Consider the following 18682-nt stretch of genomic DNA (forward strand, 5'->3'; position numbering starts at 1 on the left):
GGGATGTGATGGGTATATGGTCTTCTCTATTCACTACAGAACATTGTAAAGGAATCATTTTAGGAAACAAGAATCTCAACCTACAGCAGTCAAATGATTTGGCATGAATAGAAGGAAGCACCAACAGCTTGATAAAAAGTGTAAAACACGTGAAAGCTTAATTACAATATTAGTGGGAATATGATAAAAACAAGATAATGGTATATACTTTGATAAATTAGAAAAATATTATTTGAGATTCAGCCACGCTAAAAGTTGAGTAGACAAATGAACAAACAAGAGGGCTTTGCTGGAGCACTAAGAAATAAGACTTAGACTGTCACGCCCTGACCTGAGAGAGCCGTTTTTCTATTTGGTTAGGTCAGGGTGTGATGTGGGGTGGGCATTCTATGTTATCTATTTCTTTGTTTTGGCCGAGTATGGTTCCCAATCAGAGGCAGCTGTCTATCGTTGTCAGGGGAATCATACTTAGGCAGCCTTTTCCCACCTGTGTTTTGTGGGTAGTTATTTTCTGTTTAGTATTTTCTGTTACCTGACAGAACTGTTGGCTTTTTGTTTTTGTTACTTTGTTTAAATTTAAAAAATCATGAACACTTACCACGCTGTGCTTTGGTCCCCTTCTCATTCCGACGAAAGTCATTACATAGACTTACCTGTTTGACAGACGCAATTATGTTATCCATACATTTGTTGGTAGAGTTACTTCCTCCAATACTGTCACCATGTACTCCTTAAACAGGCCTACATTCCGGCCTCATGTCTGGGGTTGAAAATCTCCTTCTGAAAGTAGGATTAGATTCATAATGACATTGTAGATTCAATTCTTTACAGTTTTGTTGCAAACAAGACACACTGGTTTGGAATTGGAGAAATATGATAAAATGACTATTTTAATAGAGTACAGGTAGGCCTATAATAGAGACATTACCACTGTAATTAGATCAAAAGTATTATGTTATTGTCATTAAATTGGTGAGCTCACTAACCACATGTGTTAAATGTGTAGTCTAGGCCTATGAATTGGGCAGCTAGTAGGCTATTTGCTAATAAGCTATTTATGTTCTGGCCCTCCATCTAGCTACATGCTCAGGAACAAATCGGCGGGAGAACAATCCTATTGTAGTTGACAACCCCTGTTGTATATTTAAGCAATATGGCATGAGGGGGTGTGGTATATTGCCAATATACCATGGCTAAGGGCAGACGCATTGCAAAGTGTCTGGTTACAGCCCTTAGCCATGGTATTTTGGCCATATACCACAAACCCCCAAGGTGCCTTATTGCTATTATAAACTGGTTACCAACGTAATTAGAGCAGTAAAAATAAATGTTTTGTCATACCCGTGGTATACGGTCTGATATACCATGGTCTGATATACCACGGCCATCAGCCAATCAGCATTCAGGGCTCAAACCACCATAATGTAAATTCAATCACCCCCTTCACCATCATCATCATTATTTAGATCATTAAAAGATCTTGTGGATGTCTCGGTGAACAACCTGGTCTCAGAGCATTTCGTATTATTCTGAGACACTCCATTTAGTGTGATATGTTATGTTTGGTATGGTTACATAAGACAGATGGTTACTTAAGGCAAAAACCAACGGAGGGTGGTTGGTCGGGGTGGATGGGTATGCGTATAATGCAAATGTCTAGCAACCCAAATGTTGCGAATTCAAATCTCATCACGGACAACTTTAGCATTGTAACTAATTAGCAACTTTTCAACTACTTACAAGTTTTTAGCTACATTGCAACTACTTAGCATGTTAGCTAACCCTTCCCCTAACCCTAACCTTAACCCTTATAGCTAACCCATCTCCTAAACCTAACACTTTAACCTAACTCCTAAACTTAACTCTAACCCCTAGCCTAGCTCGCGTTAGCCACCTATCCACCAAGCTAGAATACGTATTGTAGGATTTGCAAATTCGTAACATATTGCACGTTTTTCAAATTTGAAACATATCATACGAATTGTAATAAATAACATATCAAACTAAATGGGTGATGGACATGCACAAATTAATACATACAGTTGAAGTTGGAAGTTTACATACACCTTAGCTAAATACATTTAAACTCAGTTTTTCACAATTCCTGACATTTAATCCTATTGTAAATTTCCTGTCTTAGGTCAGTTAGGATCAACACTTTATTTTAAGAATGTGAAATGTCAGAATAATACTAGAGAGAATGATTTATTTCAGCTTTTATTTATTTCATCACATTCCCAGTGGGTCAGAAGTTTACATACACTCAATTAGTATCTGGTAGCATTGCTCGTGACCCTGATTTACCATTTCAGATAGTGTCTGGAACGCACGAACAAAACGCCACTATTTGGATATAACGATGGATTATTTTGGACCAAACCAACATTTGTTATTGAAGTAGCAGTCCTGGGAGTGCATTCTGACGAAGACAACAAAGGTAATCAAACTTTTGTAATAGTAAATCTGACTTTGGTCAGGGCTAAACTTGCTGGGTGTCTAAATGGCTAGCCGTGATGGCTGGGCTATCTACTGAGAATATTGCAAAATGTGCTTTCACCGAAAAGCTATTTTAAAATCGGACACCTCGATTGCACAAAGGAGTTCTGTATCTATAATTCTTAAAATAATTGTTGTTTTTTGTGAACGTTTATCGTGAGTAATTTAGTAAATTGTTAGTAAATTCCCCGGAAGTTTGCGGGGGGTATGCTAGTTCTGAACGTCACATGCTAATGTAAAAAGCTGGTTTTTGATATAAATATGAACTTGATTGAACAAAACATGCATGTATTGTATAACATAATGTCCTAGGTGTGTCATCTGATGAAGATCATCAAAGGTTAGTGCTGCATTTTGCTGTCTTCTGGGTTTTTGTGACATTATATGCTAGCTTGAAAAATGGGTGTCTGATTATTTCTGGCTGGGTACTCTGCTGACATAATCTAATGTTTTGCTTTCGTTGTAAAGCCTTTTTGAAATCGGACAGTGTGGTTAGATTAATGAGAGTCTTGTCTTTAAAATGCTGTAAAATAGTCATATGTTTGAGAAATTGAAGTAATAGCATTTCTAAGGTATTTGAAAATCGCGCCACGGGATTCAACTGGCTGTTGCGTAGGTGGGACGAATTCGTCCCGCCTAGCCCAGAGAGGTTAATATGAATGCCATGACTCAAGCATCCTTTACTGTTTAGTCGAGTACATAGGCCTCAGTGGAGGCTGCTGAGAGGAGGACGGCTCCTAATAATGGCTGGGATGGAGTCAATGGAATGGTATCAACAACATGGAAACACGTGGTTTCCATGTGGTTGATACCACTCCATGAACTCCATTCCAGCCACTATTATGAGCCGTCCTCCCCTCAGGAGCCTCCACTGATAGGCCTATGGCTAATGTGCCTGCATGAAATAGTCCACCATTGGCATGCGTTGACATGGGTACCTTTTCCTGTTGTGCTTTTCTTAGTTAGTTGTCGAGAGGTATTGGCTCTCTCTCCGGGGGTGCTGTGACTTCTCATCCTCCCTATAATGGAGAGCAGGGAGCTCAGCCCTGCCTGGGCGTGTCACTGAGACACCGCACTGTCTTTTTTTCTGCCTCTGATATATGGCTCAACTTAGCAGAGAGCAGCTCTCCTCTCTCAGTCCCTATTGATATGCCATGTGTGTGGCTCGGTATCTCCCTCACCTGGCAGAGAACCATAACTGCACTTCCATGTTTTCTCCACCTTCTCCCTCCTCCTCTTCCCCACTTGACAGTCCCTCTCTTTCATTTCCCTGCAGTTAGCGCATTGATATTCAGAGTGGGTTCGCTGGAAGTTGGAAATAATTATGTTCATGCATTTCTATGTAAACGCTATGAGAATGGAAGGGTGTGCACAAACAATAAACAAAGGATCTGGTATCAGATATCCATTAGCTATTCTGGAGCATTTCTGAATATATTCATAATGGATTCCCTTGTGAAATACTATTTTAGTGTGTGTTATAGACAGATGGGGTGTCAGATAGCACTTCTTTGAGGTGGTGGGGTGCGGTGGAATGAAGTGCAGTGTCAAGGGAACAGCACTCTCTCTGCAGCCTCCACAGATTTCCCTGTTATCTTGGGGTAACCTGCTCCAAATTCACATCATGACATTCTGACTAAACTGTAGTAAAGCGTGCGTGTTTTGATATCCAAGCACACCTTTAGGGAACAGGTCTGGGAATGGAGTAGATATCTTTCCTTGAAAAAATCTGCCTTATGTAAATGTTTTTTCAGTTTTTCTTTTCCTTATAAAGATGTAAGCATTTCATTTTACAAATATTTAACATTTGCAGCTCGAGGTTCTATCTATCCATCGCAATGATGACAGTGTTGTTGCTTTCATTGCTGTTGTTGTTTTCATTGTTGTTTTTGTTGTTGCTTTCATTGTTGTTGTTGTTCTTGTTGTATGCTAACAGCCTTTCCCCTCCCCTTGTCTTCCAGGAGCCTAGCCATGGAGAGCCTGCTCCTGTGCCTGGCACTCCTCGCTACGCCCACCGCCTCCATGCTGTGCCCCAAGCGCTGCACCTGCCAGAACCTCATGCCCTCCTACACTGTCCTCTGCACCAAGACAGGCCTGCTCTTCGTGCCGCCGAACATAGACCGACAGACGGCCGAGCTGCGCCTCATGGACAACTTCATCACCACCCTTCGTCACCGTGACTTCGCCAACATGAGCAGCCTCATCCACCTGACGCTGTCGCGCAACACCATCAGCCAGATCAAGCCGTACGCCTTCGCCGACCTTCAGGACCTGCACGCCCTGCACCTGGACGCCAACCGACTCACCATACTGGATGACACCCACTTCCAGGGCCTGGTCAACCTCAGGCACATGATCCTTGCCAACAACCAGCTGCACAGCATCTCTGAGGGGGCCTTCCAGGACTTCCTGGAGACACTGGAAGACCTGGACCTGTCCTACAACAACCTGGTGAACATCCCCTGGGAGACCATCGGCCTGCTGGCCAGTGTCAACACCCTCAGTCTGGACCACAACCTCATAGAGATGGTCCCCGAGGGCATCTTCGCCAACCTGCACAAGCTGGCGCGTCTAGACATGACCTCCAACAAGCTGAAGAAGATACCTCCAGATCCCCTGTTCCTGAGGATCCCAGTGTACGCTAAGCTGAAGGGTTCTCCACTCACGTCCCTGGTGCTGAGCTTTGGTGGGAACCCGCTACACTGTAACTGTGAGTTAATGTGGCTGAGGAGGCTGACCAGAGAAGACGACCTGGAGACCTGTGCCTCTCCCCGAGAGCTCGCCGGCAAGTATTTTTGGACCATCCGCGAGGAGGAGTTTGTGTGCGAGCCGCCCATGATCACGCGGCACACTTCCAAGATGTTTGTGATGGAGGGCCAGGAGGTGAGCCTACGCTGTAAGTCAGTGGGTGACCCGGAACCTTACACGCATTGGGTCAGCCCCGAGGGGAAGCTGATCGGGAACACGTCCCGCACCATCTGCTATGAGAACGGCTCTTTGGACATCCTCACCACCACTGTGAAGGACTCTGGGAAGTTCACCTGCATTGCCTCCAATGCCGCCGGCGAGGCCACAGCGCCTGTGGAGCTGGTGGTTAACCCCTCGCCACACTTTGACCCCAAGCTGGAGCCCGAGCCTGGCCCTTCGGACATCCCCACCTCCATCAAGTCCAACGCCAGCGGGGGCCACGCCCGCATCGACCATCAGAGGGTCAGCGTGTCGGAGCTGAGCTCGACTTCGGCCACCATCCGATGGCCCTCTCAGGACCACATCCCGGGGGTCCGCATGTACCAGATCCAGTACAACAGCTCCTCCGACGACATCCTCATATACAGGTGAGTTGGTCACCACATGATTTTACATGAGATCAGATAAGACGACATGCATCTCTATGGGGAGTGGTTGATATACAACTATCCCTATGAAGCTGACTGGTATTTCTGTGTGGAAGTTGATCTTCACGTTCGCCCTTGCATACTATGGGTCTCTTGTTGTTCTTTGACAGTTCATGAGCCTCCAAATTGATTGTCATTAACAGCCTGGTTCAGAGAGGCACTCAATCACATTGATAATGAATTTAGTGGCCGACGACAATATCAGGTGACTGTAACTCATCGCTAAAGAAATCACAGAGCGAACTGCAGAAACACAAGAGCATGATGCCCACAGGGAAAAACTCATAAAAGTTCTGACATAATGGGTTGGAATGACTCAGTATGCGTACATCTATTGGCACATCAACCTATATAGCCTTACTGTGCAGTAGCCATTAGCTGTAATGGGTTTTGCAGTGACATAGAGTGAGGAAGAGAACTATAGGAAGAGAACTTGTTCCCATCAATCATCTCCATAGGACTGAGAGGATGATCCAGTTACATATTGACCTTACTGATATCAGATTCCGATGTTATATTAGGTGGGTTGACTCCCATGTATCAAAGGCCAAGCATTCATTGATACGATGGACTGAATGTTGCAATGCCTCACTCGTACTAAGTGTCATGGAAGGGTTTTGAAAAGTGTTGAGTTTGGCATTTGGAATGCAGTATTGTTCCTATCAGAAATATGAATATACTGTGCAAGCTTTCAAGTGATTGTGATTATTTGTAAGCTGTGGACAATAGAGGTATTATCTTCAGTGAGAGAAAATAATACATATTTTCAATAGCACCCAAAGGAATCCCAGTGCAGAATTGCGCTGATGTAAACACATTACACCAGTGAAGTGCAATCCGTTCCAGAAGGCAATGTTTGATAACTGATTTTAAATGAAGCACAGTTGAGTTGAACTCTTCACCCTAACTTTAGTGATTGAAAAGAATCTGTCCTTATGGGAACAGTGGTTTCTGAGTCACCTCCATTTCAGAGATTTCAGAGAATGACTGTTGAAGAGCATAAAACACCTGAAACATTCCGATTTACACAGAGAAGAAAGGCGGGTCACTCCCGCAGTAACTACAGTCCTCTGTTTGTCTCTGCTAAGAATCAAGTGGAACATTAACAGAAAAAAACGGAATTCTCTCCTCAAAATGAAATCCACAGAAATCGCCGGCCATTAAATTCCCCCAGAGTCGGCTGCGAACCCGTTTCTTCTCCTAGGGCAATATTCTCCTCTTGAGCTTTCAAAGACTTCTTTAAACTCGCTATTCATTATTTTTTATAGGCGGTACAGAGGAAAACATCACCATGAATGTTGGAGGCTTGACTGCAGCGCCAGCCCATGTTATTACAGAGACATAGAAGTGAGAGCACTGTACAGTATTAGAAGTCTTAAGGGGTGTTTTTTATTTTTCCTGCCCCACGGCAAAAATAGCCAGCGAGCTCAGTTCCATCCACCTCTCTTTTGAAGTTCTTCCCGGCACTCACACAGTGGATTATTCCACAAGCCTATAACGGACGGATGGAGAAAGTCGTTAAAAGACGGAAATGTATCTATTGATTTTTTTTTTTTTTTATATTCCGCCACGGCCCTTTTCGACATTTCACTGTGGAGCGATTCTCTGTTAAAGGAGCCCCGTTAGTACTTAATTAACTTCCGGCCTTTCCCTGAGGATGGATTAAGAAAAAAAAGACACGTAGGAGAAGTAATTTGCTGTTAATTATGCAAAAAGCACATGGATGCCTTTGGTTTATGGCACTGCAAAGTAATCGGAATGCGTTTTTTAATCAATTAGGCACACATGAGTCCTGCTCTGTGTGGACTGACAGTTGTATTGAATTTGGGAGGTGGCAATGGAGGGATGGAGGGATGGAGAGAGGGGGGAATGAAAGGATGAGGGGGCTGAGGACAGCTAATATACACTCAGACAAATTAAGATTGTGCTGAAAACAGGAGAGGATTGGGACGGTATCAGCTTTTCTTTCAGTCTCTCTCTTCGTTCTTACATCAAGTCGACTGCACTCTCTATTTCTCTTCCTTTCGTTCCCTTTCTCTGTCCAATTCTTTTCTCCAGATATCACTACCTAATTGCCTTTATGTTTGTCTGGCCTCTTCGGAGACAGTCTTATATGAGAAGAGGACCATCCTATATCAAAGCCATTATAGACAGCATGTGGTAGGGAGGTTTCAGCGCACACTCCCATCCATGATCACACGGCGCACAAGAGTACACACATGCACACGCACCCACACAGTTCTCCAGGTCCCCCTAACCCTTCCTGGCCCCCGTGCCTGTAACATCCATATTCCCATCTCTAATGTGACAGACTGGTGACAGGAGATGTGGCAAGGTCAGGTCTGACCGTGTCAGGGAGGGCTCCTGCGCCTCATTCACCATCCCCACCACCTCCTCCCCATGGCATGCAGAGGGCCCAGCCTTCCCCAGCATGTCCATCACCATCCATTCACCATCCCCACCACCTCCTCCCCATGGCATGCAGAGGGCCCAGCCTTCCCCAGCATGTCCATCACCATCCATTCACCATCTCCACCACCTCCTCCCCATGGCATGTAGAGGGCCCAGCCTTCCCCTGCATGTCCATCACCATCCATTCACCATCCCCACCACCTCCTCCCCATGGCATGTAGAGGGCCCAGCCTTCCCCAGCATGTCCATCACCATCCATTCACCATCCCCACCACCTCCTCCCCATGGCATGTAGAGGGCCCAGCCTTCCCCTGCATGTCCATCACCATCCATTCACCATCCCCACCACCTCCTCCCCATGGCATGTAGAGGGCCCAGCCTTCCCCTGCATGTCCATCACCATCCATTCACCATCCCCACCACCTCCTCCCCATGGCATGTAGAGGGCCCAGCCTTCCCCTGCATGTCCATCACCATCCATTCACCATCCCCACCACCTCCTCCCCATGGCATGTAGAGGGCCCAGCCTTCCCCTGCATGTCCATCACCATCCATTCACCATCCCCACCACCTCCTCCCCATGGCATGTAGAGGGCCCAGCCTTCCCCTGCATGTCCATCACCATCCATTCACCATCCCCACCACCTCCTCCCCATGGCATGTAGAGGGCCCAGCCTTCCCCTGCATGTCCATCACCATCCATTCACCATCCCCACCACCTCCTCCCCATGGCATGTAGAGGGCCCAGCCTTCCCCTGCATGTCCATCACCATCCATTCACCATCCCCACCACCTCCTCCCCATGGCATGTAGAGGGCCCAGCCTTCCCCTGCATGTCCATCACCATCCATTCACCATCCCCACCACCTCCTCCCCATGGCATGTAGAGGGCCCAGCCTTCCCCAGCATGTCCATCACCATCCATTCACCATCCCCACCACCTCCTCCCCATGGCATGTAGAGGGCCCAGCCTTCCCCTGCATGTCCATCACCATCCATTCACCATCCCCACCACCTCCTCCCCATCGCATGCAGAGGGCCCAGCCTTCCCCTGCATGTCCATCACCATCCATTCACCATCCCCACCACCTCCTCCCCATGGCATGTAGAGGGCCCAGCCTTCCCCTGCATGTCCATCAAAGCCACACCAGAGGAGGTGGATAAGGACACATCTGAAGATACAGCATATTGGGACCTATTATTTTTTTACCCGGGCGACCTCCCTTTGTATACCTAGACTGTATGCTAGGCTCAGAGCTAATGAAATGGCTAGACCCATCTGTGAGCGTCTAGTGACCTCCACTCATCCAGAGCATTCACTAATCATGAGTGTATATGCACTGGGGGTGAACAGAACAGATTCGACATCAAAACTATTCCCCCTAATTAGTGAGATTTCACCTTTCTTAATATTTTGATCATCTCTCTTCTCTTTTCCTTTTTTCTTTCAAGGAAATGTTCACGGAATTAAAATTCACATCAAATCTAATTCTATTCTTCACATGCTTCGTAAACAACAGGGGGATACTAACAGTGAAATGCTTACTTACGGGCCCTTCCCAACAGTGTAGCGAGAGATAAAATAGAGAAATTGTAGAAAGGTAATAACACGTAATCATAAAAGCAATATCTCACCATGAAACATTTACTTCATAGTAAAGCACCAGACCATAATGTGACGCTGACTTTATGGGTGGAAGATATTCTGCATGCTCCATAAATGTATTATAATGCGTAAAGGAGAATACAGTGGATAAACAGCATGTCGAGAGAAGAGTAATGGTAGTAAGTCAGTTTAATAGAAACAGCAGGTTTAACCTGTGGATAAGGTAGGGTAGAGGAGGGTATGCTGAGACAGTATGAATCCCACCGTGCAAGGGTAGAGGTTGACCCCGCTGGTGCCTCCGTTTAGAGGAGAAATGTTTAATGCACACACTGTCACCCACGCTGTCACCCCTTGGGCACACCGCACTTTCGAATTCCGCTCTGTGTCTCCTCACCTCGGAGCCCCCGGGCCCCTATGTCCCTGTTGATAAATGGAGCACTTTGGCACGCCGGGGTAACAGCAAACACACACATACACACACACACTCACCTTAGCCCCTGTGTGGTCTAGCGTTTGTGAGACAGTAAGTAAACCTGTCAACGGAGAGAGGAGAATGAGAGGAGAGGAGGAGTGAAGGTGTGTATGTGTGTCTGTGTGTGGTTGGGGTAGTCAAGGTTAAATGTAATCTCCAGGTACTGAAAGTATAGGTTGTTGAGTTCAGTGCCTTCGTGGGAGCTCTCAGTTTTCAACAGTTTTCAGATTACTGCCAGAATGTTCACTCTATCAACAACCTTGTTTTCTCTCAAATGTTCTCTCTCTCTTCTATCTCTGTCTCTCTCTCTCTCTCTCTAGGATGATCCCTGCGTCTCATAAGTTCTTCCTACTCAGTGACCTGGCCTCTCAGCGGGACTATGACCTGTGCGTGCTGGCGGTGTATGACGACGGCGTCACGGCCCTAACCGGCACCCGCCTGGTGGGCTGCGTGGCTTTCACCACAGAGCGAGAGTACCGCCAGTGCCGCTCCCTCCACGACCAGTTCCTGGGCGGCACCATGATCATCGTGATCGGCGGTATCATCGTGGCCTCCGTGCTCGTCTTCATCTTCATCCTCCTCATGAAGTACAAGCTGCACAGCAACCACTACAAGCAGAAAGCGGCACATGTCAGCAACGTGTGCTCTCAGACCAACGGGGGCCAGGCTGCGGGCGGGGGAGGCGCTCCCATCCCACCCTCGTCCTCAGGCTCGACCAATAGGCCCATGCCTTCTGGCCCAGTGGACAGGGTAGGGCACGACGGACCCCATCAGGCCTCGGAAGGGGGCTTCGGAGGGCCCTTGAAAGGGACCACGGTAGTGGACTTGAACCCAGACTACGGGAAGTCAGTGAAGGACGAGGATGCTATATCACAATAACACAGGATCTGGGACTGCCCCAACGCCACCCACTTTTTATTTCCTGGTGCTGGGGTCCCTCTGCCTTACCAAGGATTATCTCGTGTCCAAGGTGGGTGATTCCTGTCAGACAAGGCTGGGGTTAGAGCTGACGTGTATTCATTAACATTTCTGCAGACTGCTTCTGTAAGAGCTTACAGATGTGTGTGTGTGTGTGTCTGTGTACATGCTGTGTTTATTCCTGTAAGTCTAGGTGCATCTGCATGCAGTGTCTATTTCGAGGGGCAGTACTTATGCTGCATAATCCTTTCCTCTTTAAATGAAGCGCAGTAAACAGTGCAGTGAGCCGGTCCTATTGAGCTGCATCTGTGGCTGTAGACAGACAGGTAGGCTTTGCTGGTGCCCCACGCCAGGCCCCCAGTGCTGATGGGAATAGGCAATCATCATAAAATCACACAGCACATAAACACTAAAGGAGGGCACGCCGTGCTCACTCGCTCCATGCCTCCTTCCCTCCCTCGCTGCCCGATGGGACTTCCCCCACTCTCTGTTTCCATGAAACTAATCATAGCTGCCTCCGCTGGCCCTGAGGTATTTGTTGTAAGTTTAATATCCGCAGTATAGCACAATCTTCTCTACATCTGCGCTCTCGAAATACAAATGAACTGAGCGGGGCCCGGGGCTGCTCTGTGGTGTTTTGAACACCATCATCGGTGTCTCTGCCGCCCACCAACAACATCACGTCGTCCCGCGCATTAGCACACTCAATTGTCTAGCGAGGGTGTAATCTTTGGGGTTTCCTAAGGCATTTGTGTTATTCTCAATACTTTTTGGAGGGCAAACTACAAACTGTGTCAGTATCAGCTGGAATCAGAATCTGGTTGGATTAAAAAAGGCAAATGGCAGCCACATGCATAATAGCGACCCCTATGGGTATGATTAATTATGCCCTTGGTAATGTTAGCCTAAACCAGCAGTTACCAAACTAGGGGCCGCGACCCCATATGGGGTCGCATGATGTGAAAATGTGGTCGCAGGAGAATTTCTAAAATGCTGAAGAAAAAATTATATATACACTACCATTCAAAAGTTTGGGGTCACTTAGACATTTCCTTGTTTTTGAAAGAAAAGCACATTTTTTGTGTCCATTAAAATCATATCAAATAGATCAGAAATACAGTGTAGACATTGTTAATGTTGTAAATGACCATTGTAGCTGGAAACGGCAGATTTTTTAATGGAATATCTACATAGGCATACAGAGGCCCATTATCAGCAACCATCACTCCTGCGTTCCAGTGGCACATTGTGTTAGCTAATTCAAGTGTATCATTTTAAAAGGCTAATTGATCATTAGAAAACCCTTTTGCAATTATGTTAGCACAGCTGAAAACTGTTGTCCTGATTAAAGAAGCAATAAAACTGTCCTTCTTTAGACTAGTTGAGAATCTGGAGCTCAGCATTTGTGGGATCGATTACAGGCTCAAAAGGGCCAGAAACAAATAACTTTCTTCTGAAATTCCTCAGTCTATTCTTGTTCTGAGAAATGAAGGCTACTCCATGCAAGACATTGCCAAGAAACTGAAGATCTCATACAACGCTGTGTACTACTTCCCGCACAGAACAGCGCAAACTAACTCTCTAACCAGAATAGAAAGAGGAGTGGGAGGCCCCAGTGCACAACTGAGCAAGAGGACAAGAACATTAGAGTATCTAGTTTGAGAAACAGATGCCTCACAAGTCCTCAACTGGCAACTTCATTAAATAGTACCCGCAAAACACCAGTCTCAACGTCAACAGTGATGAGGCGACTCCAGTGGCCTCCATCATTCTTAGATGGAAGAAGTTTGGAACCACAAAGACTCTTCCTAGAGCTGGCCGCCTGGCCAAACTGAGTAATCAGGGGAGTATGGCCTTGGTCAGGGAGGTGACCAAGAATCCGATGGTCACTTTGACAGAGCTCCAGAGTTCCTCTGTGGAGATGGAGAACCTTACAGAAGGACAACCATTTCTGCAGCACTCCACCAATCAGGCCTTTATGGTAGAATGTCCAGACGGAAGACAGTACTCAGTAAAAGGCACATGACAGGCCGCTTTGAGTTTGCCAAAAGGCACCTAAAGGACTCTCAGACCATGAGAAACAAGATTCTCTGGTCTGATAAAACCTGAATGCCAAGTGTCAAGTCTGGAGGAAACCTGGCACCATCCATATGGTGAAACATGGTGGTGGCAGCATTATGCTGTGGGGATGTTTTTCAGTGGCAGGGACTGGGAGACTAGTCAGGATCAAGGGAAAGATGAATGGAGCAAAGTACAGAGAGATCCTTGATGAAAACCTGCTTCAAAGCACTCAGGACCTCAGACTGAGGCAATGGTTCAACTTCTAACAGGACAATGACCGTAAGCACACAGCCATGACAATGCAGGAGTGGCATTTGGACAAGTCTCTGAATGTCCTTGAGTGGCCCAGCCAGAGCCCGGACTTGAACCCGATCGAACATCTCTGGAGAGACCTGAAAATGGACGTGCAGCGAGCATGAATCCCGAGCATGAATCGGCATAGGGGATGTTCAGTGTGCTGTGTGGCTATATTGACAAAAAAACATATTCCATATGGGATCAAATGGTGGTCTTTTGCACAGATAGGGCTCCATCTATCCCGGGACGTCAGGCAGGCCTCTGAACGCTAGTTATATATGTGTCTCCGTCTGCCATATGGACGCATTGTATGATACACCGAGAGCAACTGGGGGCAAAAGAGCTGAGCACGGAGCTCTGAGATATAATGCAACAGGTAACTTCGATTGTAAATGAAATCAAACCACATCCACTGTGCGCACACCTGTTTGCAAAACTATGTGGAGAAATGGGATCAGAGCATGACAATGTTTTGTTTCACACCGAGGCTTGGTGGTTATCGAGGGGAGTGTTGGAGAAAAAAAATTGCATTGAGAGAGGAACTGGTTTACTTTCGGTGTAATGAAAAATAAATAACAGAAAACAGCATCAGTAACTGTCCCACACGAGTGATGAATGCTCACCTCCAATGCTTGGAAGAGCACTTTGAGACGGATCTACTTCCCAATCTATTTGACTGTGATCCTGGCTCAGTTGACAGTCGGACAGCTGATCGAGCTGTCATGTGACCGAATGCTGCAGACAATGCATTCACAGGTAACTACAGAAGAGTTTTGGTTCCTGACTCAAAGGGAATACCCTGCCGTCTCCCTCTGAGCATTAATGCCATTTTCAAAACAACTGCGCTCTCGGAAATCTCCGACTTCTGACTTCAGTGCGTTCAAGACAACTGGGAACTCGGAAAGAAACGAGCTCCGACTGGGGAAAAATCCTTTTGAACAGTTAAACGACTCAGAATTCTAACTTGGGAACTCTGGCTTCTTTCTAGAGCTCTGACTTTCTGACCTAAAGATCACTGACATCATGATTTGACCTCGTATTTTCCTGAGTTCCCAGTTGTCTTGAAAGCACCATAAAACTCATGGTAGGCTACTCTTCGCCAGCTCATATCTGTGTGAAGCTGGTTTCAGTGCTCTCGTCTGCGTTAAAACCAAATATCGATCCAGGTTGGATGTGACAGCAGAGATGAGGTGAGCACTGTCGACCACGCCCCCTGACTTTAAAAAGCTCTGACGCGACATGCATCAAGCACTCTAATTAGTGGTGGTGAGATAAGGGACATTATGTCAGACTAATTTGCAATTGACTGCCCCACATTAATAGTATGTGATGGTGAGTTGAAAAGACAATCAGAAATACTGTTAGAATGCTTTTCAATTGAATGCCATAGCCCCAAATAAAAAAGTAAACATTGACTGTTAATTACAATTTTTTTCACATGGGTGAGAATTTTCAGATATCAAAATGGGGTCGTGGGCCAAAAAGTTTGTGAACCCCTGACTAAGAGATTATCAACATTACGATCACAGTCTTCATTTACCACATGTAATAGCTTGCAATATGAGTCATCAACAGCTGCAGCAGTGAAGCAATCCATGCAGCTCTCATTTGGGATCAATTGTTTTTGTTGTTGAGCAGTTTATGAGTCCTGGTTGCATTACATATCCATTCAGGAGAAAGATATATTTTTGTCTCAGACAGCCGAGTGATTAGACCTTGGTTACATATGGTTTACAACCCTATCGATCATGGTCTTACTTCTTGAAGAAGACAGTTTCGGTACCGTGTGTGTTTATAGCTGTTGGCAGCAGCAGGCAGTGTTCTCCCTCTGTGACAGGCCTGGATGAGGTAGATGAGGTTGCATCCTTCCTCAGCCTCAGTATTCAGCATTTAGCTGTGAAATACCTGCAGTGTTTGCATCCATAATTCATCTAGGAGCATCAGACAGCCAGCGAGGAGATGACAGATCACTCATTGTGTCGCTCTCACAGCGACACAGGCTGACAGAGTTACCGGCGACAGGAAGGAGGGAGAGCGGTGGAAGGGAGAGAGAGAGACGGGGAGAGAGATACAGATGTAGGGGAAGGGGAGAAAGAAAGAAAGAAAGAAAGAAAGAAAGAAAGAAAGAAAGAAAGAAAGAAAGAAAGAAAGAAAGAAAGAAAGAAAGAAAGAAAGAAAGAAAGAAAGAAAGAAAGAAAGAAAGAAAGAAAGAAAGAAAGAAAGGAGAGAGAGAGAGAGAGAGAGAGAAAGAGATCAACAGTCAAGGTGGACAAAGACGAAGATAGAGAGATCGATGAGAGAAGACGTGGTGTACAGAGGGAGAAAGACATGGAGGGCTTGAAAGAAAGAGTGAGAGAAACAGGTAAGGAGGTGCAGATTTAGAGCTTGTTCTAATAAAGAAGTGTAGGAAGAGAGGGGGGATCTGAGAGGAGACGGGATGATTTGTCAGCGGGGGACGTGATCAGCAGATACTCACCATTGGTGGGGCACTGCTAAAAGTAGGACGCAACCTCCACCCTTTCTACCTCCACCCCGTCTGTGCTACCAGGAGACCCTTTCCCCCTTAGATTGCGGCACAAGCAGCCATGCTATGAATGAAAGTATGCGTGCATTATATAATTGGGCCGTCTCCATACCGTAGCATATCAATTTATTAGCATTAGCATTGCTTTGTATGGAAGAAAACGACTTTCCAAATCAGTCAGCGAACCAGGTTCTTAGTGAAGCTTTGTGGTGGTCTGTGGTGGTCTTTTATCATCTCATTTTGAACAAGACATATGTGTAAGACACTGTCAAATACTGGTAGTTGTGTGGCCTGGGGTGATCTAGCGGTTATTGCTATTGCCTTCTGATCATACAGATATCCCAGTTCTGGAGTGGGTTTGGATCTGGCCCAGACTATTCTAGCACACCATCTTACCCTCCTTACTTTCCTGTGTCTCTTCACTGTCTAAAAGGAACTGGTAGGTGCAGCCACCTAGCCAGATGTGATATTCATATCTACAGACTTGTACCCCTCTGGGTCAGGTAAGACATATGGAAACTTTCCAGGTATTCTTAGCTCAGGTGAGAGGTTCGTGCACTGATTCCTGTATCCTGTCTCTTCCAGATTTGCACATCACCCATGCACGTCCTCTGAGGTGGCGGGATGGAGAATGGAAAGGTGAGTTTGGGGACAGAGAGCTATACATTTGAATGCTATATTAAAGTTCTACATAGAGATGGGGAAATTATGACGTTACGCAAGTCTGCTTTAAAGGGCGAATGAGAAGGGAATAAGGGACAAGTAGACCACAAATAGTATATTTTCACTGAACTTTCCTTAAATGTCATGTTTTACCAACATTCTGATGAATGTAATTATCTTTCTATTGCATTAGATTTTCTAGTAGACAGCAGGTTGTGTCACTACTTAATGACATTTACTCTAATTCTCTCCTCCAGGTGAAGTCCCCCTGGTTCAAGGAAGTTGGAAAAACACAAAATAATAAATATGAAGCCAAGAACAGCATTGGGAGTAGAGATGGGGTGGATGCCATGGAATCGCTGTGCTTTGTCACTTATGCAATTCTATCCGGAACTGGGATGTAATCCAGCACTGTGGAGTGGATGGAAATGTATTCCAAAACCTGGGGCTTCTTTTAATGCGTGAGGAATGAATTGACCTTAACCCAGACGCCTAACATTCCTTTCGGAATACTTTTTGGGATTCCCATTGAAATTGCCTACTACAGAGGAACACCCTTGGATGGTTTTGATGATGTGTTGTGGGTTTCGTAATTAAGCTCCACTCTCCCTTAACGATCGGTCATTTGCCAAAGGAATACAATAAGAGGAAAAGGCGATACAGTGTTTTGTTCTCCTCCCCGAGGGCCTTGGAAGTGTTGGCTCACAGCGATGTCGCGTCGATGCACCAATATCAAACGGTTGTTCTTTGATCTCTAGGGCACGTTATAATCTTTATAATCCTCTCTCGTTCTTTCTCTCGCTCTCTCTTTCTCTACCCCCCGCCCCCCATCTCTCTCGCTCTCTCTCTCTGTCTATATGGACAATTAAATAGTATATTCATCAATTAAGAGATCAAGTACATCCATTTTGGACGATGGTGAAAAAAAAATCATGTTATTTGGCCATGGATATCCCAACTTGGAATAAAAACATGGGCTCTCAAGATGAGGTCAAAATAAGAACCTGGATCTGGTTTGGTTTGATTACATGAACTTACAGCACAAGTATTGCGTTTTGGTTTGATGGTGAAATGGTGAGTTAAGTTTCATTCTGGCACAAGAAACCGACCCTATTGTATAACACTTTCCAACTGAAAAGATGGACACGTAGATCAAATACAATTTTTCCCTTACTGTTGACTGTGTATGTATTTGTATGTGAGATATACCTTCAATTTTCTCTGATTTGATACCCATATTTCCTTTGAATTATGAAACAACAATAAGAAAAAAATACGTGAGATGGAATTGTATGCTTTCATAGGTAAAATATGTGGATTTATAAAGAAATAAAATTATTTTTCTTGACGCTGTGCAGCAACATTATTCACACAATTTCTGAAGCTAATCATATTCATAGATTCATAATTGCATTAAGTGTCAAACTTATTTTACATGAAGAAAATGCGTTAGAAGCAGTGAATTCATCAGCTTTGTTGGTCAGTTTTTAACCAAACTGACCTCATGACAATGTAATCACAGTTACAGAAGTATGGTTTTGCCACTAAGGGTCGCCAGAGGCTTTTTTAGTGACGTTAACCAGTCCCCCTCAGCTCAGTTCAACTCAGACATAGATTAGTCTGGGAAAGACATATGAGAAGCAGGCATCTCTATCTTGGTTGAGTTCATTGTTGCCTGTACAGGGGTATTTCTCAGCAGTTTAGGCAAGATATATACAGTAATACTACTTGAACCCTTTGCCATGAAGTTGTCCTTACTTACACTGTCCATGTTAATTATATACATGCTGTAGTATGCTCCAAAATGCTCCTTTTGCCATGGCCTGATACAGTTTTGT

The 18682-nt window shown here is 45.4% G+C and overlaps 1 protein-coding gene across 1 annotated transcript in view; it reads left to right on the top strand.

The window, feature by feature from the left end:
- Window positions 1–18155, top strand: part of LOC106612717 (leucine-rich repeat and fibronectin type III domain-containing protein 1-like protein) — a 169297-nt gene extending 151142 nt beyond the window's left edge. The window contains exons 3-6 of the mRNA XM_014214158.3: window positions 4458–5831; window positions 10702–11351; window positions 16767–16820; window positions 17102–18155. Of these exons, the coding sequence (XP_014069633.3) occupies window positions 4458–5831; window positions 10702–11260 (1933 nt within the window). The 3' untranslated portion in view covers window positions 11261–11351; window positions 16767–16820; window positions 17102–18155. The remainder of the gene's footprint in view (window positions 1–4457; window positions 5832–10701; window positions 11352–16766; window positions 16821–17101) is intronic.
- The last annotated feature ends 527 nt before the right edge of the window (window positions 18156–18682 follow it).

Source organism: Salmo salar, chromosome 09 (assembly GCF_965601325.2).
Source record: "Salmo salar chromosome 09, fSalSal1, whole genome shotgun sequence".
Taxonomy (NCBI): Eukaryota; Metazoa; Chordata; class Actinopteri; order Salmoniformes; family Salmonidae; genus Salmo; species Salmo salar.